This window comes from Numida meleagris, chromosome 1 (assembly GCF_002078875.1).
Source record: "Numida meleagris isolate 19003 breed g44 Domestic line chromosome 1, NumMel1.0, whole genome shotgun sequence".
In the NCBI taxonomy this organism is placed as follows: domain Eukaryota; kingdom Metazoa; phylum Chordata; class Aves; order Galliformes; family Numididae; genus Numida; species Numida meleagris.
This window is the reverse complement of record NC_034409.1, coordinates 133,336,238-133,361,832: the sequence shown is the minus strand read 5'-3', so window position 1 is coordinate 133,361,832 and position 25,595 is coordinate 133,336,238. Positions and strand designations below refer to the sequence as shown.

At 37.6% G+C, this 25,595-nt stretch overlaps 1 protein-coding gene across 4 annotated transcripts in view; it reads left to right on the top strand.

Moving 5' to 3' along the window:
- The window catches only part of UXS1 (UDP-glucuronate decarboxylase 1), a 56,532-nt gene that overhangs the window by 19,476 nt on the left and 11,461 nt on the right, over nt 1-25,595 (top strand). For 2 of the 4 annotated variants that reach the window (XM_021414123.1, XM_021414102.1), the window contains 6 exons: nt 1,018-1,078; nt 6,244-6,424; nt 12,279-12,383; nt 13,745-13,804; nt 16,219-16,340; nt 23,834-23,953. In XM_021414123.1, the coding sequence (XP_021269798.1) occupies nt 1,018-1,078; nt 6,244-6,424; nt 12,279-12,383; nt 13,745-13,804; nt 16,219-16,340; nt 23,834-23,953 (649 nt within the window). Of the gene's footprint in view, nt 1-1,017; nt 1,079-4,567; nt 4,587-6,243; nt 6,425-12,278; nt 12,384-13,744; nt 13,805-16,218; nt 16,341-23,833; nt 23,954-25,595 lie in introns of those variants that run through there. The other 2 variants (XM_021414133.1, XM_021414112.1) reach the window with 2 other exon arrangements.

Sequence of the window (25,595 nt, the reverse complement as noted above, 5' to 3'; positions counted from 1 at the left end):
CAATTGCATTTCTAGCATGTGGACTGCCTGGAGGAGAAGAGTAACCGTAGTTTCATTTCTAGCTAGTCTCATCTTCAGTTAAGAATAACTTTAAGTATTCAAATATTACCAGGACTAAAATGGTGCTTACCTTAAAAATAAAATAGTACTTCACATCTTCTTTCACATCTTCATTTGGAGAAGTTTGCCATATGCAGAGTGCCAGCCAGTGGGTGGGGGGAGGAGAAAAAAGTTGCATGATTCTACATCCATACAAGCATTTCAGGTTCTGAGCATCAATTTTGAAATTGAGAGCACCTAAAAAATACAAATGTTACAATTTTATGTTTAAGAAATTTTAGTTTTGATTGAATTCCCTTGAAAAAAGAAGGTACAAAAAGATTAAAGTGAAAATGGTTTGCAGACCATCAAAATAATGACAATCTAGCCAGTTTTTGAGAAGAAATTTAAGGTGAACTTTCAGACTGAATAAGGGTTTGAGTTGTTTTTTTAAAAGTTGAAGCATCATAAAGAGAGTTTCTTCAGTGTTCTGCTTGTGAGCATTATACTAATTATGCTGAAACTTTAAGTATAGTTGTTTGAGGTCAGTGTGCTAAGTTAACGGAATTTTTTTTCCCAGAATTTTTTAATAGATTGCTTGCTTTTAAAAACTTAAACATAAACTAAAATCTAGAGCTCACATTTTACTGTTTTATTTTCTTGTGATGTCAGGCCTGGCTTCAGTTCTGCTTTCAGCAGTTAGAACCCAAGTGAATCACACTAGAAAATGGGTCAAACAAAAGTTTTAAGCACTCCTTGCAGATCAGGTTTGATATTTTTCACAGTGCTTTGACAGAGCATAGGTAGTTTCACATGTTGGTCTAGATTCTTCTTTAGAATAAAGGAGTAAACATAGCCTTAGAACTTGAAAAACTGGGGACTGTTAGACTGATGTTTCCTTTTTCAAGGACAACTGTGTGAAAGAAGCAAAACTCCAACTTACGTATTTTTTCTTCTTTGTTTTGAAATGTTCTGTAGTTTTACCCAGAAATACCCACCGGTGAAATTTTTATCAGAAAAGGACCGTAAAAGAATCCTGGTAAGTTTGTATTTACTCAGGGGTTGTGCTCGGGAGATAAGAGTTCAGCGAAATGTATTCAGTCTTACATAATTAATTAAAGCTATGAACAGGAGTGAAGTAGGTTACCTTTAGTATCTTATATGCCACACAGAGTTTGGGCTAACGCTTCACTTCCCCGCTGTGATGTACTCAAACACAGCATATGGATAGTGGACTTGGGCTCTGGTTTGGAGTTTTGACTTGTTGATTAAGCTACTGTTCTCTGCTTCTGACATCACAGACTTGCATTGCTAAATGATCTTTGTGTTCTCAGATGTCTTAAACTTGTAGACTGGGAAACTTCTTAGGCACATCATGGCAGGAAGGTTATGTGATTGACCTGGACAAAATCAAGTCATAAGGCTAGAAGACCAGATGCTCTGCAGTGCTGTTAAGGAGGCGTAGTTAGACTTAGCAGATAAAGTAACAGAAATGAATGCTCCTTGTTTCTGTTATTTTGAAGCATCACAAACATTTCAGGGTGGAAGAGGAGGAAAGACGAAGTCAGGACAAGGAGTAGTCCAAGGAATTCTTAAACTCTTCAAATTGTGCTGTGTCTTCAGCTTTCTGTTTCGCCAACAAACACTTTTGACGTTAACAGTGTCCTGAATTTTTTGTCTCAGGCAAAAACGAAGTCCCCATGTTTCCAAGAGACAGTGAAAGTTTAGTTAAGATATATAAATATGCATTATGAGTTTCTTCTTCTACAGTAGAGAGCAGAACATAGGCAGAGTCCCTGTTAAAGTGCCTGATGTGTCAGGTATTCCCTTTTGCCTTGACTCTTTAAAATTTTGATGAAAAACACTGAAAAGATGCAAGTAAAAACAAAGGATTTCATTGCTATTGCAGGGAATGTGTATTCCAACTTCATTAGTTTCATTTAATTTCATTCATTTATGACAGCCTGAAAGAGAGAGATTTGTAGGCTTCCTGTTTCTTTGTTGAAATTGAAATAGACAACAAGGAAAGCAGCAGAGAGCCTTACTTCTGAAAACTCTTTGGTGTGCTTATACCTGCAACTGTAACAATGTCACCTTAATGTTCTTTTAGTCTAAGTGAGAAGGTGTTTACAAGAAAAGTATCAGTGCATGCTGATAATAGGTTATGGAGCTGTTAATTCTGAGTTTTAAACTTCACCACTTGAAGGTACTGGATACAGATAGGAGGTGTTGAAATAAGAGTGTTTCTGCTGATCTGGAGGTGAATAAAGTTTTGGTGTCTACATTGTATAGAGATTAAATTACTGCATGGAAAGTGGCCAAAAGCATGACTGAGTCATAGTCACAGTCATGAGATACAGTCATTTCTTCTCTATTGAACTGCAAGCCTCCTGCTCAAGTGGGCAGGGGTTTTTTTTGTGTTTGTTTTTTTTTTTTTAGAATGTTGTTGTTATCGTGTAGTAAATAATGTTCTTCTGAGTAGTTAAAAGTCAGCAAATAGAGAACTTGTGTAGACTTTGAATTTTGTCAGGAGTAAACAACAAGAGTTGGTGAGCCAAGTGAAGCTTGGTGGATGACTTGCTACATATTTTACTGATGCCATGTCTTCTCCCTATACCATTCTAAATTCTGATTTTCCTCTGACCACAAACTCCAACTGCAACTTGGAGATACCTGCAACACTGACATGATCAGACAACAGTTCTAGCAGTCCTTTGCTTATACTACGTCTATTCACAAATAATTTCTGGTAGAGTTGGTAGCTCAGCTAAGAAGAGGTACTCTGGCACTTTGATTCAAAAGAGCTTCAGTCCATTAAATTCATCCTGTGATGTGTGTTTTGTCTAATTTGCTCTGTTTTCCAAAGTGACCAGGCCACAGGCTATCTTATACAAGAGAGGGAATTATGTAATATTATAGATGAAAGAGCTGATGCAAGCTCAATCTGTTGTGTATTTTATGTTGTTTGGTGGTGTTTTTTTGTATTTCTTTCTGAATTCAATATTTTAGACCAGTAGAAGCACAAAATAATTTGATGTAATTTCCAAATGGGGCATTAGATGTTTTGGATTTGAGCGCAGACAATAGAAATGAACCTGTCTAGTAAATAGACAAGTATTTAAGTGCCTCTATTACAGGAAATCTAGTAATATTTGTGCTTTTCAGTAGATGCTGAAGTTACAAGGCATATTGGCACTGTTAAATAATTAAGTACATATTTTTTTAATGAGGTCTTAGTAAAGAATATCTCTTTTAACCCCTGGGTACTAATGCTTCAGTTCTGATATGGAAATGATTCATGTACAGTATATGATTTTGGAGATTAATATGTCATTGTGATTTGCAGGAAGTCATATTTAGAAATGAAGTATATTAACCTTGCTTTTGTAAGTGATTACAGGAAGGTTATACAGAGAGCTCCACTGAAAAATTATCTTCTCTTTTTTAAAATAGCCTCAAGTAATGATAAGTAATTTATACAGTTCTTTACTTTTCCAGGGGAAATTCAGCTCCTTTTCCAGGTAGTTCATTATCTAATACCTATGGAAATAATATGTTAATAAAGTTGATACAGTTCTGTGATAAAACTGGAGTTCAAGTACTTAGAACTTCTTTTCTGAGAAAATTGGCTTGTGCTTTTTTTCACTCTTTTTTTTCCCTTTTGCTTGCATATAATGTGAAAGGGTGCTGCAAACAGTGCTTGCTTTGGTTTGGAGTTGGGGAAAGAAGATATCTTCAGATGTTTTGCTACACTGAAAGTAGATTGCAAACATTGAATTCGTCTTCTCTAGAAATTTGGAAGTAGAAGTAGTGGCAGGGAATTTTCATGGGCCTTAGCTGAGGGAATTGAATCATAGAAGCACAGAATCCTCAAAGTTGTAAGGCACCTTTAAAGACTGTCTAGTCCAGCTCACCTGCAATGAACTGGGACATCTGCAGCTCAATCAGGTTGCTCAGAGCCTGATCCAGCCTGGCCTTGAATGTCTCCAGGGACAGGGCATTCACCACATCTCTGGGCAACCTGTTCTAGTGCCTTACCACCCTCACTGTAAAAGCCTTTTTCCTTATATCCAACCTGAATCTCCCCTCTTTAAGTTTGAAACCATTTCCCTTTGTCATGTTGCAACAGACCCTGCTAAAGCATCTGTCCCCTTCTTTCCTGTAGCTCCCCTTTAGATACTGAAAGGCCGCTGTCTGGTCTCCCCAGAGCCTTCTCTTCTCCAGGATGAGCAGCCCCAGCTCTCTCAGCCTGTCCTCATAGGAGAGGTGTTCCTTCCCTTGAATTGCTTTTTGTGGCCCTCCTCTGGACATGCTCCAACAGGTCCACATCTATCCTGTATTGAGGACTCCACACCTGGATGTAGTACTCCAGGTGAGGTTTCACCATCGCAGACTAAAGGAGCAGGATCCCCTCCCTCTCCCTGCTGACCACGCTTCTTTTGATTTCTGATAGATTCACATCTTCTACAGGAAATTTTGGTCCTGATCACCACAAAAAGACTAACTCCTTGGAACATACAACAAGGCTGCCAGTTATGGAATTCCAAGTCAGTACAAGCTTATGGCAATAGTTTTTCTTTATGCATTAATTTTTCCTTTGGTAGGTGGTGTTACCTGGCAAAAGGCTGTTCTCCCTCCATTATTGCTCCTCTTTCCTTGCTCTTAGCGTTCTGCTAGAAGCCAGTTCTTCCCTCCTGTCTGTTATGGGATAGTGGGAGCGCCAAGATCATTGCTTTCTTTAAAAGAGAGCTACTCCTAAATCCTCTTTCTCTGTCATGTTTATCAAGGAACTGAGTCACATAACCAAATCTCATGCAGGGAAGCACTGGCAAGTGCAAAAGAGTACCAAGTAGACCAACTAAATGGTTTCTTTATTAACCTGGTACTTACAATGCCTTTGGCACTGATAGCCTTGAATTTTTGATATGAAAAACAACATGTGGGAAAACAAGAACTAGAAAGTTGTATTTTACAGAAGAAAGCCAATGTCAATATCTTTTTTTTCCTTTTTAGTTTCTTAGCTTTGTTTCTTTCCTGATTTTAAAATCAGAAAAATTGTGCTTGTCTGTCTTTTTTTTGTTGTTGTTTTGTTTTCAGGAGGGAGAGGGCAGGATAAATGTTTAGGCTTTGATTAATGCAAAGTGAGAGAACTTTGGACATCTACATCATTCTACACACAGTGCTTGGTCATTATGGCATTCCATTATGGCATGTGTTAGATTCCTGTTTGACAGCTGCACCATGTCCTTATGTTTGGTTAGCTGTCACTGCAACTGAAGAATGGAAATCAATGGCTGAATCACTTTTCCAAAATGTGAATTGGATCATGCAGTCATATAGTATAGCTTGATGCCACATTGGCCTTTTACCTTTGTTCTTTCAAAGTGTTTGTCATCTGTATGTGTTCTTGAAAGTGCAGAGGAAGTAATTACTTCCATATTTATGTCTGTTCGGATGTGTCATGCAACTTGCAGTACTACTACTTGTAATGTTGACCACTTGAACACTGTTAGTGTTTTTTTTCCTTGTTGTTTACTCTTACAAATCGAAGTGCACAAAGGGGAAAAACAAATTACTTCCTTGATTCCATTTCCTTCTACCATGGAAGAAAAGCAGAAGGTTTTAAATGTTTTACTTCTGCTTGTTAGAGCTAATGATGTGAGAGGCTGAAAACAGAATGATTGGAAGATTTTAGCAGCTATTTCAGGTGAGAGGCCTTTCACCTCTGTGATGTGAAATAATTTATAGTACTTAGGATACCCAACGTATTTTCCATTTAATCCAGACAGAAGCTGGGTTTGAATTTCTGATATTGCAAAAATAATGTGGACTTCTGTCATCTTTTTTTCTCAGAAATGGAGATCCCGTGGATTTCTTCTTTTTGGGTCTTTTTTAGATCTTGCTATGACATACGAAGGGCACAATCCAATTTGTAGGAGAAAAAGGAAAATAATCTAATCTTCGAGTTTTTGTTGACTTGAATAGTTAGCTGAACTTTTAGGTTGACAGTGATGAAGCATATCTCTCTCAAAATTTTAGATGCCCTAAATATTGGGTAAAAAAACTTGAACGTGGAAATGGAGTTGTTTCCCCTGGGGTAAGCAAAGATCTGAAAGCTACTGTTCTTCTGTTTTCATGCTTGTAGACTTTGTCTGGTGTTTCTGTAAAAAGAAAAAGAAATTTATACCAACTGTCCTAACGCAGATAACTGGAGGAGCAGGGTTTGTGGGTTCTCATCTTACTGACAAACTAATGATGGATGGCCATGAGGTTACAGTTGTGGACAACTTCTTTACGGGCAGGAAAAGAAATGTGGAGCACTGGATTGGTCATGAGAACTTCGAACTGATAAATCACGATGTCGTTGAGCCCCTGTACATTGAAGGTGAGTAGCCTCTGCCTTGGTATCTGCACTTGGCTGTGCTTTATGTTGATAAGCGTTCGTAAAGAAATGAAGCTTTTGTACTGACTTCTGTATTGATCTATTACCTGTATACTTTGTGTGTTGTTCTAATTTCTATGAGCGGCATGGGGTGAGAACTTAATAACTCTCGTCTTTGAAATCAGTTCTTTTCAATCAGAATGTTCATCCTTTCTGATTGGGTGGGAGAAGGAAGTGTTTAATATTTCCTTCGCACGACTGATCTTGTGAAAAGGCAGGTTGGCAAAAGGTCGGTCTGTCCCATCTGTTGTTCCGTATCTCTGTGTGCATGCACGTGCTTAAATACACAGTATCTGGATCTCGATTTGTCATGAACTGAGAAGCTTAATTCAAGGATGTTGATACTGTAGATTGCATACGTCCTGCAACTGTGTGCTGTTAGTTGGGAGGAACATAAGCTCAGAACTCACTTTTGAGTTACCTTACATTTTTTTCTATGGAAAACGATGTGCCTGGTTTAGGTATGAGCATTCCACTGCCTGTAGATTAGGAAAATGTCAGCACTGAATTCCAACAAAAACAAAACAAGGAACATTTCACTTCAAAGATGTAGGAGTAACTGAACATCTAAACTGTCCTAAAGCATCAAAATATTATGCCAGTTTGTAAAACTGCTGTATTTAAAAAATACTTATGCATTATATATATATATATATATATATATATATATATATATAGGCTTTGGGAATATATCAGTGTATAATGAATCAGTGGAAAAAGTTACTCTAATTATGCTGGAGTTCTGGTGATTTTGCTCTATTCCTTAGACTTTTGTAGCAATGTAGTTGTTTTTTTAATTTTAAACAAAAAGTGAATCTGAGGCTGTATTTTTTTCAATTATTACTCAAGCTGTACTCTCATGGGTCGCATTTCACAGGAAAAATCTATAGTAATTGCATCTCCTGTACTATTGCTTGTGATGAATTCCTGACAACGCTGCTGAAACAGTTCTGCAAATGTGTTCCCTCTCTGTTCTGGTAATGTGTTGGTTCAGTTACTGTCTGTTACTTTACTTCAAACTTGTGTTTTCACTGACAGGATAATAGGACTAAGACCTTATTAATTGGCTTCGGGTGGTAGTAGCTTATGCCACAGCTACATTAGTTTGTCAGCTTTCCTAATCTTTCCTCCATTACTTTTGTTCTAGCTGATGCTTGAGAACTTTTCAGAGAATTATCAACTGTTTACCAGTTACTAGGCACAAAAAAAATGGCAATTCTGAGATCCTTTTACTACCTGTCCCATATTCCATGTAATTAAGACAGCAATTCTTTATTATCTGATGATAGCAAGTTGTAACGTTATTCAGTGCGTAGCTTCTTGAATTTCTTCTCTTACTCCAACAACATAAATATAAGCTGGTGTGGCTAAATATTAAAATTTTGACTAAATGTGAAGAACAAAATAAAATATATAGTGTGGCATCATGGTAAAGTTTTCTTAAGGTGTAAAAAAAAAAAAAAAAAAAAGAGAGTTTGGTGTCCAAGAAGGAAAAGAGAGGGGGGGAAAAAAAAATGGGGAGAGGAGGATGGGTAGAGAGTTATTGCAACAGATTAAAAAGTTGTGTTTTTTCCTTCTGACATGGATCCATAACTCTTATTTTAGTTCCAGTTTTCATTTGAAAATAGTAATTATTATGATGGAGAAGCCTTGAGGTCTAGTATTGGACATGGAGGTTGGCGGCCCTGCCTGTGGCAGGGGAGTTGGAGCTTGATGACTCTTGAGGTCCCTTCCAACCCAAGCTATTCTATCATTCTGTGATTGAGAGAAGAGGGTTTATATCTGAAGAATTCCTATTTATATGCCATCCTCTTTGAACAGGGTCATATAAGGATGTTTAACACTTTAATTCCAGAGAGAGTAATCGGTACTTTATTTTGGAAGGAGACTTCATTTCTGATCTAGGAAGAGCGATGTTTGTGCTTTTGATATGGAAAGTGAGTGTAGTCTCAGGATGTGTAGCTTTCACTAAATTTCTTGATGATTTTTTTTCTAGCTTCATAGTGAGGCATACATACCATCTACCTTGTGTGAGTCATTAACTTCATCTGAATTGTCCAGAGACTATAATAAATCATCAAAATACAAGTTTTATTTCTTAGCCCTGTGGCTATTAACTGCAGTGCTGAGTGACTTTATGCAGTAGAATTTCTCTTGCTGTAGCATTTAGGGAAGATATCAGCAAAACTGCACAGGGGCACTTAGCTTTCATTTGGGCTCTTTCAAGGAGAGAAGCAAAGGTACTGATTTTCTTAATAGAATGAAAGTACTTGAAGGGCAGGAAATAGAAATTTTCTTTTCAGATTTTCTATGATTTTTTTTATTGTACTTGAGTTGTATGTTCTTAAATTACCCAGCATTTTTCTTATGAAAAGATTTAAACCACTAATAAATGTGGGTTTTTCTAGTCTAACAAGATAATTTTCATTTCTAAAGGGTGCCATATAAGGAAAAGAATCTCTTATTTTCTGTGTTGTCTGGCAAAAAAAAAAAATGTATGGAAATTCACCTTTCTTTGGCTTCCTACCTCTCATTCTTTACATCCTTTAACATTAGAACCTCCTCAAGATGTTTACTTGAGAGCACTTTGGCTCATGTTCCTGTAAACTTTAGTGAGAAAATTCATTGATACTTGGAGAATATTTAGAGATTCTCCGTAGATATTTGGAGAATAAAAGAGAATGAATGCTTGAGCTGATGTTACTGTGACCTATCCCACTTAACGGCAATAGAACTGCATTTAAAACTACCTAATGAAACTTTAGATTAAGTGTATAAAGGGCAGAAATAATGTACTCAGTTCACATAGTGACTTGAAAATGAGTGTCATCTTGGTGTATACCCAAGTCGCCACTAGTGTTGACTGTGTAGGAAAATAATGTTTTTTAAACTTGTAAAATGTATTTTTGACAGTTTTTCTCATCCACTGTGGTCTGTGTTTCTGCTGTGAAATGTTGTTATACCTACATAAATGGGGCAGGGCAGCCAATTTCAAAGTGGAGTTAAAAGATGATAGACCACAAACAGGGCATTTTTACTTAAATCTTTGCACATACTTTCACATAGTCATTTTCAATTAATTCCACTGTGGCTTAATTGCAAAGCCAGCTCAAGAGTTTTCAGTCACATAGTTGAATATTATAAAACTTTTTGTTTTATCTTACAAAAAAGGAAGAGGAGTGGAGGTCATTTGCAAGGTGCATTTGTTCCAGTCCTCCAGTAGCAGACTGTACCAGACATTCAAACAGTTAATCCTCTGATAAAAAGCACTAACTAGTCTGGCTTTAAACAGCCCTAGTTTGAGGAAAACCTTAAGTTGCCTGCTGGCTTAAATAAGTGCCAGATTTGTCTATGCTAGAGAATACAACATTTTCAGCCAAGCTAGGTAGAAGGCTTTTTTTTTTCCCCTGTACTTTTTCTGTTTGTATGAGCACTTCTTGTAGAAGAAGAAAAAAAAGTTGTAAAATTCTAAGAAATCTTTGTGGTTTTGTATTTTCTATGCATTTGTTTCTGGCTAGCAATCATATGGCCATTTGGATAATTTTATGCCTGACTGTATCTTGATGCAGAGAAAGGAAGGGTAGGTTTTGGCACTGTTCATCTGAATAGCCTCAAGTCTTTATGGAAGCTGTTCCATTAAGAGTGGCCATGCACTGAAAATTCAGCATGTATTTTAAAAATAAAAGCTGCGAGAAGATTATGGATAGAGGTAGAGAGGCAGGAAAGTGTTCACTTCTCCTTTGACAGCATAGGTCTAGACAGTAATTTACTCATCAGTGCTTTTGAAGTGATGTTTTCATTTTGCAAACGTTTTGCTAAAGGCTGTTGAAAAGTAGACACAGAAAGGGTTTTAAAGGACTAAGCGGAGAGAAACAGTGTAAAGCTAGGATGACAGTTGAAGTCTGGTGGCAGCTGGTGACTTTACTTGTCACTTGGTTTCCTTTCTCTGAGCCACCTTGTTGGCAGCAATGTGCATGCTGCCGAGAGCAGCAGTAAACAGCTTCTCCAACTGTTTCTTTCATAAGCTTTCAATCTACATGTTTTCTTCGGTATCATGATCGTACTGCACTGCAGGGAGAGCAATGCTCACCTACAGAGGCATGACTTGAGACATTCATATATTTTGTTTGTATTCAGGGACAGACAGCATCCTCAATGTCAGTAGCATTAGCAGTGTGGGCAGGGCTTTGAATAAAGATTCAGCCCCCAGCACTTGCATCAGGCCATCTTGGATACTATTCTTGTTGCTCCTGTAGGTTGCATGCTGTGAAAAGCTCTCTAGGTACTGCACTGGAGTTGTGAGTGAATGGAAATAATATTTTCTGTTGAGAAGAGAGTAAATAGCCAAGAAGTCTGCTACGTGGAATTGTATTTCTCCACTTTTTAATGTGAGAATAAGCCTAGGCTTTTTCTAGGCTGCTTTGACGTTTTGTAGGCAACTGGTCATTGCTATTCTAGTTAATAAAGACAGTAGACACTGTGATTCATGTTACACAAAAGACAGACACTTTTATATTTACAGTTATATTATGATGGGCTTTCTTGTTGGGGTTGTTGAGTATTGGATCTTGCTTCTGAGAAATAATCCAGCTTTTATTATACTTTTTTTACTATAACTGACTTTCCTACCCACCATCTCCACATCCTCTGGTAATATGTCCAACCTTGCATTCCTATTTCGTACGGTGACATTTGCAACTCCAGTATGCTGAAGCTGGTCTCATGGTTAGGATTTGCCTCAGACTTCTGTCACTACTTACGCTAATCAACCAGTATCTTGGGATTCTTTCAGATTTCATGTTTAAGACTGATTCTGTTGCACTACACAGCTTATTGGGAGTTTTTTCAATTCTTTAAATTTTCTGGAGTGAGCTTTTATTTTTGAAATTAATGAGTAAACATGTATCAACTTTTTTTGGTAGCCTGTTACAAGGCCAAACTTGAGCTGATATCCGGTGTGCTTGTCTCTTTGTATCAGATTCCATGTATGATATCTATATATATCTTCTGACATACTTCAATAGAGAAGACTGCCATGCTTGTTTTTGAAATGATCTGTTTTATTCATGTGTGGATAAGTATGTGAAAATAAATGAATAGACGTGACTACTGGATAAGGAGACAGCAAAGTGCAATTCATTTAGCTTAAGGTAGAAATAAACCAAGGCTGAAGAAAGTGGAGGAAGTAAGCCTTGGTAAGTTATATATTTGTCCTTTGAACTTAAAATCTGCTGAAGAGTCCTGTTTTTTTTATCTCATCTTTACTCATCACACATGGTTACACTAGGCTCTATTTTTTGCTTTTGTGTGGAATATATAGTTCTTGTCAGTAATCTGAATCTTTGGGTTTCTGCACACTTCAGTGACAGAAATGCAGCAACGTAAATTAGTTAAGATGGGGTCTAGCATTCATTACCTTGACAATCTCTTGCCAATATACAAGCTATGTTACTTAGATTAGGCATCAGTATACCTTCATTCACTATAAATAATATTTAATGTGACAGTAAAATACATTTTGTAACCTGAAGATGTGGAATACCTGTTGGGGATGGCATTAAGTAAAAAACATGAACTTGCAGACAGATCTCTGTATCAACATTGTTGATGTACTTTTGTGTTGCTGAAAATCACAGCTTACAACATGTGTGCAAATGTATGATGTGTAGCATATGACGTCCAGTGATAGGAAATGCAGAACGAATACTTGGTTTTTCAACTCTTATGCTTTCTCTTTCAATATATCACATGGAAAAATATTAATGCTTCCTTTCCTCCCTTCTCTGGCTTTCTGTAGTGGACCAGATTTATCATCTGGCATCTCCTGCTTCGCCTCCAAATTACATGTATAATCCTATAAAAACATTAAAGACCAACACTATTGGGACATTAAACATGCTGGGTAAGTAGAAATCTTTCTTCTTACTTAACAATGTTACATTGAAATATGATCTGGACAGAGTTCTTAGAGGGGGAGGATGGAGCACATGAGTCAAGCGCACTAAAAAACGTTGCTTCTTTTAGAAAAATACATATTTTATCTCTTAAATTGTTGTACTTTTCCCTTAAATATATCTGCAGGTAAGCTCTGGCAACATGGAAGCTCAGCTAGCAAAGCAGCGGAACTTCCATGCCTGTAGCTGGGCTGTGGAGTAATACCTATGCAGTAATTACAGAAATTGCAGGAACAGCTAAGAGCCTGGGATTTTTGTAGCAAAGTTGTGCCAGCGACTATGCTTCTCACCTTGGTGACAGTGAAACATTGCCACATTGGCCATGAGTGACTGGTTCTTTCCACTGCAGCAAACACTGAACTATGTGAAACTGCACTAGCTCTGTAAACCCCAAACATCAAGAGCACTGATCCGTCCTGTGTGTGCCTTGGCTGGCAAAAGTGCTGAAAGGACATTTAATGTCTAGCTTCATACTAGATAATTACAAGGCAAAATTTTCAGCTTTTTCTGTTGCTTTTGGTGCTGGGAATGAGCTTGGAAAATAAAAGAAGGCCTTAAGCCTTTGCTACTTTTTCCTCTAATCTTTAATCTGTTTGGCATATGCTGCAACTTGTATTAGCTGTCAGTGATCCAGACTGAGAGCGAGACAAAGAAAACGTGCTGGATTCTATTGCATTTCCCATTTGGTATGTTAGTGAGTTCAATTAAGATAATTAAATGATTTAGATGCAATGTGGTATCAGACGTTTGTAGAGCATAGGTGAGTGATTTCTTTGAGTGGCCATGTTAACTTGTAGCCCATAAGGTCTTTGAAATGGAGAGCAGAGTAGTCTCAAGAGTTGAGTACAATCATTCAGACTGTTTTACAGGGCAGTAACTACAAATAATAGGAAGAAAATATTCTTCTCCTATAACATGTTATTGTGTACAAGTTTGTTTATGTAACCTAGCTTTCTGTTTTGCTAGCCATGATACAGTGTGTTGTTTCAGGATTCTCATTTAGTATCTGGAATAATTTATGCTTCTTTGACCTTTACTAAGGTGTGATATATTAAGTTCTTCAATCTTAGTTCAGTTTAACTTTTAGTCCCAGAACTGAACACATAAGGATGTTGTTCTGCTGTTTCTCGAGTCTCCTAGCTTGAGATTAGGAGCTACAGATGTGACTTACAGCTAGATTTATCTAGTAAGAGAAATTGAATTTGCTTTAAATGCAGCGCAAACCAGGAACACGCTTAAAGCAGTTAATGTCACTGAAAGATTCTTGTGCTTGCTCAAATATGTTCTTTCACTGTTTCCCAAAATTTAGGGTTAGCCAAACGTGTTGGAGCACGACTGTTGCTGGCCTCTACGTCAGAGGTGTATGGAGGTAAGAATTAAGTGTTTAGAGCTCTTGAGATCTAAATACTGAAGGGTATTTGCATGTGTTTAGATGAACAATAGATATTTGTCACTGTCTTAGCTTGATTTCTTCTTCAGACGTACTTCTGAATTTAAAATGAATTAGTAATTGCTTTAAGTCTCTAGTCAGGGTGGTGTAGGAAGAGGCAGACTGCTGTTTGTAACTGTCCTCTGTCTTTTTCATGACTCTTTTTCAAAGGGACTTGTGGGGCAATTTGAATGTGGAACTCTTATTAAGATCCAGTTGCCATAATGAAAAAATTGTGAAGAAAGATCATTTCAATAGCAGATCTGCATTTCTTTTCCCAATGTACTTATGAATCATGCTCTTACAATTCAGCAATAGCCTTAGCGCATGCAGTACAGTGCAAACCACAAGAGCATAAGCTCCAAGCCATGAAAACAGTGATTATGCATGCAGTGATGCCACATCTTTCATCTTCCCTCTTACTGTGACTAGGAAGTAAAGTAGTGAGAGAATGATAAATAGAACTGCTAGTTGTATGAAGTAAAAAATCTTTGATAATTTCTTGCACCCTACATAACACACCATATGCCTAACAGAGAAACTTTCTGCTGTTGTGAACTCTTGCTTAATGGATAATAGCCGTGTTGCAAGTATAATGGAGATAGATAGGAAAGCACAGGTACCTGCTGAACATTATTAGTTGTGAGAGTCTAAGACTTCAAAACAGCAAACAGGCAAAGAAAAAATGCTCATCTCTGTGACAAGGGGCAATGCAGAATTGTGAGGGGGGAAGAAGTGAAGGGCAAATGACATAACTCAAAGTGTTCACTTTTCATAGAATCACAGAATTGCAGGGGTTGGAAGGGGCCTCAAGAGATCATTGAGTCCAGCCCCCCTGCTAAAGCAGGTGCCCTCCAGGTCACAGCTTCAGTCAGAAAGATTCAAACACCCAAGCAAGAGAATCCCCTAAAACGTCAGGGGAAATTAAGTAAGTGGCAGCCATGTACATGCAACATTTCCACTGCTTCCCTTATCTTTGATTGACAATGATCAGACTCCACAGAGGAAAAAATAGTAGCCCTGAAGACTAATTGGAACAAGCTCTTATTTTGGAATACGGAATGAAGAAGCAAAATAAAATCCAAGTTTTGAAGCCTCATTGCTCTGCTGCAAGCTGAAATGAAATGCTAAACCTGAAACTCCCGCTATTGGTCTTCTGAATGTCAGTAAATCCAACATAGCAGGAGGGAATCCACTTACATCATACTCTGACTAAACCAGAAGTCATTTTGCTGAAAAATAAAGGACAAAGTATAAAGAACATTTTTTTGGCTGTTTCCACGGGAATTTTCAAGGCGGTGTTTTGTAGGGTGTTTACAAGTGCTTCATAGAGCTGCGTCTGTCAGAAAGGAGACAAACTGCAGTGATCTGCCAGGTTGTGGCACCTTTTGGGACTTCTGTAAAACTCCTACCAGCTTTTCTAATCATGTAAAAACTCTGCATTTTTTTTCATTGCTCCGTGACTCTTGCACGGCATTAATTCATCTGTAATCGTGTCTTTGAGCAGTGTAAAAACTGGAAGGAGTTAATCAGGATTATTAAAGTTTTTCAGCAAATTAGTCTGTAACACCTGAAAGTTCCGTAATAATATGTGTGAGCTTCAAACCCATTTAAAAAGGATAAGGCTGCACAGATAAGTAGCAACATGAGGAAATGTAACAAACGATTGTACTGTTTCTTATGGAGCCAATGGGAAGGCACACACATGCTTCCTAGGGCATTTTTGTTTGGTTGCTTGTGTAGTTTTTTCTAATTGAGAACTCTTACATTGGCTTTAAACAGAGGATTGTCTAGCTTGAGTGTGGCTGGAGGTGGCTAGTAAAAAGTGCTTAGGATGAATCAGGAGAAAAATAGCAAGTACGCTGTAATGCCTCACTCTGCTTTTTCATTAGGAAATGCAGTGCTTATCCATCTTGTTCATTGCTTTTCCTCTTGTTTTATGAAACTTGAAGTTACTTTACTTCTAAATACAGTAAAAAAGTGCTGTGTGAGTAAACCATAATATTTTCTTGGAATTCTGTTGGATCAGAATCATATTTATTCCCTTGAGACAGTTAGTCTTTGCACCAGAAAGTTGAATTTTAAGCATCTGTTCTCAATCTCTTATCGGAAAGCTGTTGAGGGCTGTTGTTTACCTGTGCTCAGTTATCTTACTAGAGACCTGTGTATTCTATAACCATTGTTTTCTAGTGAATATATTTTTAATGAATTATGTTGAAACTTGGTGGTTTTAAATACATGGTTCAGAGAGATGTTGATAAGCTGTCTTAACATCAGTGACCAATCAGAATATTAATTATATATAATCATCTTTTTGACAGGAGATTATTTAAAGTGTTTCCTTTCCCCCATAGATCCTGAAGTTCACCCTCAAAATGAGGATTACTGGGGCCACGTGAATCCAATTGGTCCAAGAGCCTGCTATGATGAAGGAAAGCGAGTTGCAGAGACCATGTGCTATGCCTACATGAAACAGGTATTAAATTTGTATCAGATTCGGTGGATTTTCTGTAACAAGGATGACCAAATTTAATGGAAACTGTAGTATGTGTATTTAGGGGTAGGAGAGCGTAAGAGAATGCCTTGAGTAGTGTTCATACTGTGACTGTAAAATCTGTGCTTTCTTTAATGCAGAAGTTTTATTGCTCCCATCTTTTGTTATTTCAGATGAGCAGTGTTCAAGTAAATGTGTTTTAGTCTTTGATAGACTTATTATGTCTCCCAGTATAATAAATAGTTTTTAGAGTGATTATACTAAGATGACCTTATGAATTCAGGAGCAGATAACAGATTGCTTTAAGTTGGTCTTGTGCTGAAATGCTTTGCTGAATACAGCAGTTACTGATAAATGTGGGACATCTAGTGAGCATAATTGAAGTCAGAATACGTGGGTATAAATGGGGAAGTTCTTTAATAGGAACTCATGTAAAGGCAATTTATTCTAAATTGCTTTAGAAATCTCTTAAAAATAGGTAGGTATCTATACAGCCCTTAATGAAAGATATGAATCCTTAGTTATGTAATGCACTTTTTTCAGCCTAGTACAATTACATGAAGATTAAAATGCAATTTAAAACATATTTTTGAAATGATACAGGCCAATTTCTCTAGGTTTCATAATAACAAATAGAAACTTATAACTAACTAACCCAGCAGTGACTCTTTACATGTATGCATGTGAGTCTTGTCTAACTTAATTGCTATTCAACTATTCTCCAGAAGACTATTCAATTATAAAACGTGGCACATTAAAGAAAATCATCTCGGTGTTTCTTGGTGTTTGCAGCCTTAATATTCAGAGGTAAAAATCAATCAGACAGAATATATTCTGTAGAATTTTAAAACTTTAAATAATAAAGTCCTAAGTGCTTTTAAAAAAAACATGAAGACAAAATTGAGCTTAAAAGTGAGGAATTTAGGGACGGTGTTTTAGTACAGAGGATGTAGCAATTTTCTCTTAACTCTTCTGCCAAACAGAAGGTGATTCTTAAGGTTCATATCTGCTTTGTTCTCTTTTACGCACATATATTAATTGAAAGCATGTGATGTAAGTAATCTCTTGATTTGAAACAGATGTGATATGATTACATGGCTAGCAGTTTTCCTTTTCCACAGCACTTCGTTTACTAGGGAATGTAGTACCAGCATTTTCCAGAATGAGCAGTATTTCCTGAACAACCAGTAAGATCTTCCCGAAAATGTTACGGGGGTTTGAAGTGGAAGGAGGTTAGAGGGAGTGAGGGGGAGTTTAAACACATATTACTGCAGTTTAAATTCTATGTTTTGTACAGGGGTTGCCATTCAGTATGCAGGTAACTTCAGATATCTGTGGTTGGAATTACTGGTCTGCGTAGAAGTCCAAAATTCATGTACATTCCACTCTGTGACTTTATAAATACTAGTCACAATCTGACACTACCTGCATGGCAGAAGTCTGGTACATTTGCTTAAGCATGTTGTAAATACAAACATATACCTTAGTGTATTAAGGATGTTTAGTGAGCTAGATTTAATCTCTTCTTATACCATTGATCTGTTAGGAAATTCTCCAGACCTGAAGCAATGCTTCTGCTCACGATGAAATAATGCAGGGAAATTTTTAATTTTCTTCCACTATTTTCACCCCTTATTTTTCATAGTGACTGTGCAACTTAACAAGCTTCAGTGGTAGCAGATAGGCTTAACTGTACATGAGATGATGATGGTTTTCAAAATGCCTTAGTGTACCTTAGGCCTTCCAATTAAGAATTGCATCGGATGCCTTTCTTAGCATATAGGAGTGAATCAAGTAACAATAACCCAATATGAAGTACAACTCCAGGTGGATAAGGGTTATGCTGTGCATTCTAGAATATTTTGGAGTCAAGACTGTGAAAACTCTCGGTGCCAAAAAATTCTAACAGGTAGCAGAAGAAAACAAAGGCAAATGAGGAATGAAGTTTGTTTTACTAATGTGAGAGGATAACATACACAAACCGATGTTGAAATCAGTTCATTATAAAAGTGCATTACAATTGCAACCCTAGGGTGATTTCCTGTTGCATATTGAGTTACACTTTTATCTCTAATATTTAATTTACAAAATGAGTCGGTTTCAGTAATCATGAAAAGCCTTGATGTAAAATGTAGGAGTAATGAAAACTTGATTGAATTGCGGCTGAAAAGGCAATCAATAGTGAATAACTGTAGTTATTGAGTAAATAGGTAGGAAACACATAGCTATGTTGGAATAAAGCAATTCTCTTCTAAATGTCTTCTGGGTGTTTATCTTGTATTCTCTAATTATTGTTAGCTGCTTCCTTGATACTCATTATAGATTCTTTTTAAGCGTTCAGCATTCTTTTTGGTGTTGTCATATGAAGTTCTCAAGCAGTTTGCTTAAGAGATGATGTGGAATTGGTGCTTTTTGTGGATAGATGGAGTTGGGTTATCTGTGGTAATAACAGAACAAGAGAAGAGGAGGCATTGCATCTCAACAAGACAGTAGTTAAGAGTAGTTCTTTAATGCTACGGATAATGGTTACTGTTGGGATATATACTGAGCCAAAGCTAAGCAGTAGTGATAAAAAATATCATGGAACTCTTCAGACTTTTTTATAAACCGCATAGAGGAGTTTCACATGCAGGAATAGAAAGAGGTGAAGGTTGGAGTAGGAGTCTGTGTCACAGACAAAATCAACATCTCAGGTACTGCCTGTAACGTAGGAAAGAAGAGATAAGGTGCTACAGTCTTTCTCACTGCACTTCTAATTGAACCCTTTAATGTGCAGGTGTCATTACCACAGTTAGTGTTCTGTTATGTGAAAATTAGAAAGAAAAGGGGGGGGGGGGGAAGGCAAACACATTAACAGTCCCTTTCCTCTGCGAAGTTTGAGAGCATACAGACTCAGTTGTGTTAATATTCCCGATAAACATGGCAATTGCACTGAAAATTTCAGGTACTGTTTGTTGGTCACTTCTGTCTTTCTAATTATCTGTTTCTACTTTGAATGAGGAAACAGTGCTGTTTCCAGCCATCATGACTTCATGAGGAAAGCGTGGCAAAAGGGGGAGAGGGACAACTCTGTAATATCTGAGGCATTATTATAAAAATGCAGCATATCTTTTTATTGGATCATTGGTAATAAGAGTCTCTCTGTAAGTGGAGAGTTCTGTTAGAATACATTCCTGAATTGCGTTGGTTGTTGTATCTGAATTGTCAGAGCTTCTTTATACAAACATAGCATGTACGCAATTGAAGGCTTTCTTCTGTCAGTGCAGCAACACTGTTTTTCCAAATTATGTGAAGATAAGGCAGGAGAAAACTGTCTGGTCATCTTGCTCCCATTCAGACAAAATGGCTTTTTTGTTGCTGAATTATCTTTACTGTTTCTACCTGCTCTTTGCTGGTAACAATTACAAAATAACCTTGTACTGTAGACAAGGTCAAAGCCTGGTACTAAAGGAATACAGGTTTCCTAAGAGAAGTCTGAATGCTTTCTATAATCTCTGTGCTCAACGTTTTGTTGTTGTGTTTTCTTGGTTTTTTTCCTGCTGTGCTATAAGAAATCCCATTTTCTGATTTCCCTCAGGTAATTGGAGAACTTGGTTCCTTTGTTTCTGATACCATTGTACTGTTGTGTGCAAATTGAATTGTGAAGTCAAGAAGACTTTTCACTTTTTTTTTTCCAAGATTGATTCCTTTCAGTTGGTTTAACGAGTGTTTGAATAAGAATATATCTGTAGCAGCATGCGTCTGTTGAGGCAAAATGTATGTTGTTTCTGCTGTTTTTCTTTTCAGTTTAGTGTACCTCTGACTTTTGTCTGTAAGGCACTATTCATAAGTATAGTTCTGCAGAACTCTCTGTGACACAGAAGACTAAAATTGTTTGAAATACATACTGTTGGTTGTTTGCAAGTATTCCTGACCCTTAATGGAAGCTATGCTAAAGCTCTCATTCACTGGATTTTATTACGCTGTTTATGTTAATTGCCTCCTCATGTTCCAAAGCCATGCTGTGCTGTAAAATACTGAAGTTAAAATCTCTATCTGAAGGGAGTACCCTAGTAATTCAGGCATCGATGCACTTTAGTAGGTACACATGTCTTCCCAATGGCAGCAACTCCCTTCCAAGTGCTGGTAGAACATACTTGTGCCTGTTTCATTGGTCATATACAATACTTACAAAAGATAAACAAGCTGAGGCAAATGCTAGAAATAAAACATTTTAGCAGAGAGATCAAAGTAATGATATGAAGAGACCTTGAACTGATGTGATAGCTTCTCTAATCCGGGAAGCCTTGAACTGCAAGCACGGTAGTATATTCAACCATAAGATGAGAGTGCTGGAGATATGCCTGGATTGTGTTCAAGAACCTGCATTCTACCAAAAGTAGTCAAAACAATTGTGATTGCCCTTCTTAGCTTGTCAAGAGGCTTACTGTTTATGAAATTCAGATAGCAACATCACTGCATGCTTTTGAAACAGCTAAAAAAAAGAAAGTTGATATACATTCCATATATATATATATATATGAAATACCTTGAACTAAGCCTCAGCATTAGAACACCATGACTTAAAAAACACATTATGGATGGATCCTGGTGTTACTGTGTTTTATGATTACAATTCAGGACTTGGGGAAATAAAAATCAGAGTTAATTAGTGATCTCAGTGGTGAAGAATATGAGTCACTAGGAAAGTGACAAATACAATGAGGGATGCAGGCGGCAGTCTTAGTAGTTTCAGCTGAAGCATTGATAAAGACTTGTATCGGGTCACAGTGGTATCCATGCAACTGTCTGGGCTTTTCCTGCTAGATTATTTTTTTTTTGGTCCATGAATTAATTGTCTGTTGGAAAACGGACAATTGCAGCTTTCTCTCTCCTGGTTTTATGTGCAGGGAGTTCTAATTCATTCCTGCTGTTTAGATGCATCCACAGACTTTACAAGGAGGAAATGTTTAGCACTCTTAATCAGTAAGATGAATTTGCCTGAGATCTGTATGAAATATGTCCAAAGCTTGTTATGTTCATAGTGGTAAATCAGAGTGAACTGAAGTGTTCTGATAGCTCACAAAGTTGCATTTTAGTAGCTTGCTCCCAGGCTCTTCTTGGGTTGCTCAAGGAACTTTCTCCCCAAAGGAGTGAGTACAGAAGCCAGCTGACCACGTTTGAGCTCATCGTCAGGGTTTAGTCTCAAGCTCTCTTTTGTTGGGTGGTATAAACACAGGACAAAGAAATTTCCTCCTTTCTTCTGGACTATAATAAAAAAAAAAAATTATACTTAGTGCCAGAAGTCCAAGGAAGTAATTGACTTTGCGAGTGGGAATATTGTGGAGGTGGTGAGTTGCAAGTAACACGTTGATATTCAGAGTAACAGGATGTAGGTTAGAGAGTTCCAGTAGTATTTGTAGGCAGTTAAAAAGGAATCACCTCAAAGGAGGCTTTCATGAAATGGTAAAAGAAAATTTAGAACGGTTATTAGGGTATTGGCACCAAAATCTATTTCTGGTAGAGTTTCTTTTGAGAAGGCAGATCGCAGTTTTACGGGCACAAACTGGGAATCTGCTGCAGAGAAAACATATTTTCGAAGCAGGTTGCTGCCTAGAATAGCTTTGCTAGATGACTCTATAAATAAAAGGTTAGGGATTTTAAAATACAACATTATTTCGTCTGCAAAAACCTGTAAATAAATGGGAGGAGAAATACTGGATTCACTGTGATGATGAGTAAGTGCTTATATACAGCATGTGTTGTTTTTCTTTTCTAGATCCCTTACTGTTTTCCAGCCAACACTGGAAAACAAGGCAGCTGGTGTAGCTTGTGCAGTACAAGAGAGGCTTTTTGGTCAGCATTGTTTAATGAGTTATTTTTATCTTGAGTGCTAGCTTCCAAGTGTCTCATTTTCAGTACTTGTTATTAATGGCAATGTCTGGAAAGCCCACATGAAATACAATCCCTCTCTGGAGGAGTCAGTGTCCTATTAGGCTAGAGTGCTGGGGAAAACGGAAGAACAAGAAACTGCCGGAGTATATTTTCAGATACAGAGGAGGCTTTGGGAATGGCTCTGTAATATGCTGCTGGAACTGTATGTTTGACATACTTTTTTAGCTGCAAATGAGGAGTGTGTTCCCAGATGATGCATTTTGCACAGCAAGGGACTTCTGTACTTCCCAGGGTATCTCAGCAGAGTGAAGCACATATTGCGAGGTTATTTTTTGACTCTGTTATGGACACAAGCTTGATGTATGAGAACGATCCAAGCTTTTCATATGGCACAAAGGTTATCTGCCTGGTTAGTGTTAGCTTGCAGCATATCTACAAATATAAATAGCATCTTGTCATGGAGTCTGAAACCTTACCTGCAGCCAAGCAACATCAAGTTCTGCTTAACCTTCTCCCTACCAAGGATACTGGGCTTTACCTTTGCTACTTGGTCTTCCGTTTGTTAACACCATGTAATACCTGAAGCATTGAAGGTACTTCTGCCTCTCTCACTTGCACATCTCTAAAATGGTAATGCTACTGTTCTCACAAAACTGCTTTGAGGATTCGTTTGTTTATGGATCACTTGGAGGTTAATGCCTTCCTCTCTGACTTGCATCAATCACTCATGTGGTAGCGTCTCTTTACAGCATGCCAGGCTGCTCTAAGTTCATCCAGAGCCAAATGCATGCTTCAACTCACAACGGCCAAGCATCATTCTTATAGGCTTTATCGTGAACTGTGGCTTATCCATATGAGTCAGTGTCAATAAACAGAAAGTATTTGGAGAGAGATTACTTCCATCCTGCAGTCTCCTATTGTTAAAATTCTTTGTCCAGATAGTTTCCCAGTTTCACGTTTGTTGCATTTTACTTTGAAACCTTGCAGAATATCCTCCTGAAGGACCTTGAGGGAATGACAGAAATGCTTCTTGGGGGAAAAAATTAAGGCATTGGAAGACCTGTACTATAATCCGTGAATTTATACAGCTTAGTAAGTAGCAGGAAGCTAAGAGATATAATGATACTGGCTACAAAGCCTCTTTATAGCACTGGTAAAGACACTTATCTGAAACGTTCAATTCTAATCTTTGAAAGTACTACCCTGGTACTATACCTAGTGATTGCGAGACTTATCTTAACAAAAAAAAAAAAGTCTCCTTAAGCCTTGGGTGGAAAAGTTCTTGTTGGATGGGTACTAAAAGTCTTGAAGTTCTTGTTAGAAGAAAATGCTTGTACTGAAATCATCAGCTGTTCTAGCACTGACTTAGAATTTTCACTACAAATACTGAGAACTAGCATAAATCAGCTTGCTGTATGCACTGCAGTTTCTGGTGGCATTGATGAGAGGTTAGAAGTGTTTCATAGTGAGAAAGCAATGCATTTTAAATCTGCAGAAGGAATTCTTAAGAAAGGTTTTGGATAGGGGAGAGTTAATTTGTGCTTTTGGAAGGAAAGAAATGCTTGCTAAGGTAGTAACATTCTTTTTTTCTTTGCCTGCAGGAAGGAGTTGAAGTGAGGGTTGCCAGAATATTCAATACCTTTGGTCCTCGAATGCATATGAATGACGGTAGAGTTGTCAGTAATTTTATCCTACAAGCTCTCCAGGGAGAACCACTGACAGTAAGTAATGACTTGTCACTGATGAGAAAAGTTGTATTCTGTATATTCTATGCCCATGTACTATGAAGGAGCCTAGATTTTAGAAAACACTGAGGTTTCCCCCCTCTAAAGATAAAAAATTTTGCAGTACGTCAAGCTCATGTTTATAGAATTGTATGAGCAAAGATGTGTTCTGTTGATTGTATTGATATTACATCATCAGGGAGAAACAAGCTGCAATCTAAGAAAATATTTTAGTCATCCTGAACTCGAATCTCTTGTCTGCCACAGCTCTTCCTTGTGGTCAGGTTTAGAGTACTGTAGTTTTGTACTTCTTGTTGAGGAACTTTCTCTGAGCCATTTTTGGAAGTTAGGCATCTAAAGGTCTTTTTGCAAGCTTAGATATCAGCCTAATTTTCCATGAGTATCGTAACATTAAACGCCTTCAAGCTATGTCACATTTTAATAAATAAAGCAGGCCAGGACTGGTTTTCATTGCCATTGACGACTGGTGTGGCATGGCCCATATCTATAGAGCTTTGTTTTTCTGAAGTCAAAACAAGCTGGCATATCCAGTCTGGCTCTTGGCTTTTGATAATGCTTAAACAATTTTACAACACTGGGAGAGCAAGTGCTGGCACGGGCCAAAACACTGCCAAAGATGCTGCTGATAGTTTAGCAATGCAGAGAGTGCCTGATTTATATCCTAATCCTGTTTAGTTTGTTATTGTAAAATAATGAGCACGTATAAAATAAATGGGAGGAGACATCTTGAGACAAGGAGAGAAGTACTTTGGATTCTGAGATGAGTTGTGAGCTCATGGAAACGTATACAATGTATGTGACATATGGCAGAATTTCATATTATGATTTGTTAACATTGCCTAGATTAGAACAGTGGAGTGCCAGGAAATCACTTTAAGGACTCTTGTTCTGATAAACTAGTAGACTGCTAAATAATGTATAACTGATAAAAAGCAAATAAATGTCAAAAAAATTGCCCTTCCAGGGGGATAACTATCTTGAGACTGAGATAGCATTCCTTCTACTGGAGACTATAAAATACACAGTTCAGACAGGACTTCCTTTGGGAACTTGATGACAATCCCAGGAAGGAAAGGATGAAAATTCTGTGACAACTTCCACTACTGTGATTCTTGTAGAACAAAATCTGAAAATGAACAGAGCATTTAAGATTTTGTCCCAAGGAATTACCTAACATCAGCACAGTGATTATTTTTTTTAAAAGTTGTCTTCTCTGTAGTTCAGCATTTGCTTTTTTGCTTGCTATTTGTCAACGGTTGTTCTCTCAAGCGAATCTATTACTATTTGTTAACATTGCCATCAGTGGATGTTGACCACTGTTACTCCTAGCCACTGTAATTTGAGTGTTGCGTGCATCTCCTAAAGGCTGTTTTCCCCCCAGAAATTTACTTTTTTCTTCAAAGCACTGGCAGCATTCAGATGTATTTGTGAAGAGTGTGGTGGCAACTGTGTAATCCTGACTGAGACTGCAGATGCCAGGACTCAGTTCAGAGTAGGTGACAAAGCCAATGAGTCCAGTGTGCCATGTCTGTAATGACAGAAGTATTTTCAACACTGAACATGCTAACTGCACAGCTGCATGTGTTCAGTACAGGTTGGAGAAAAATAATTCTGCCAT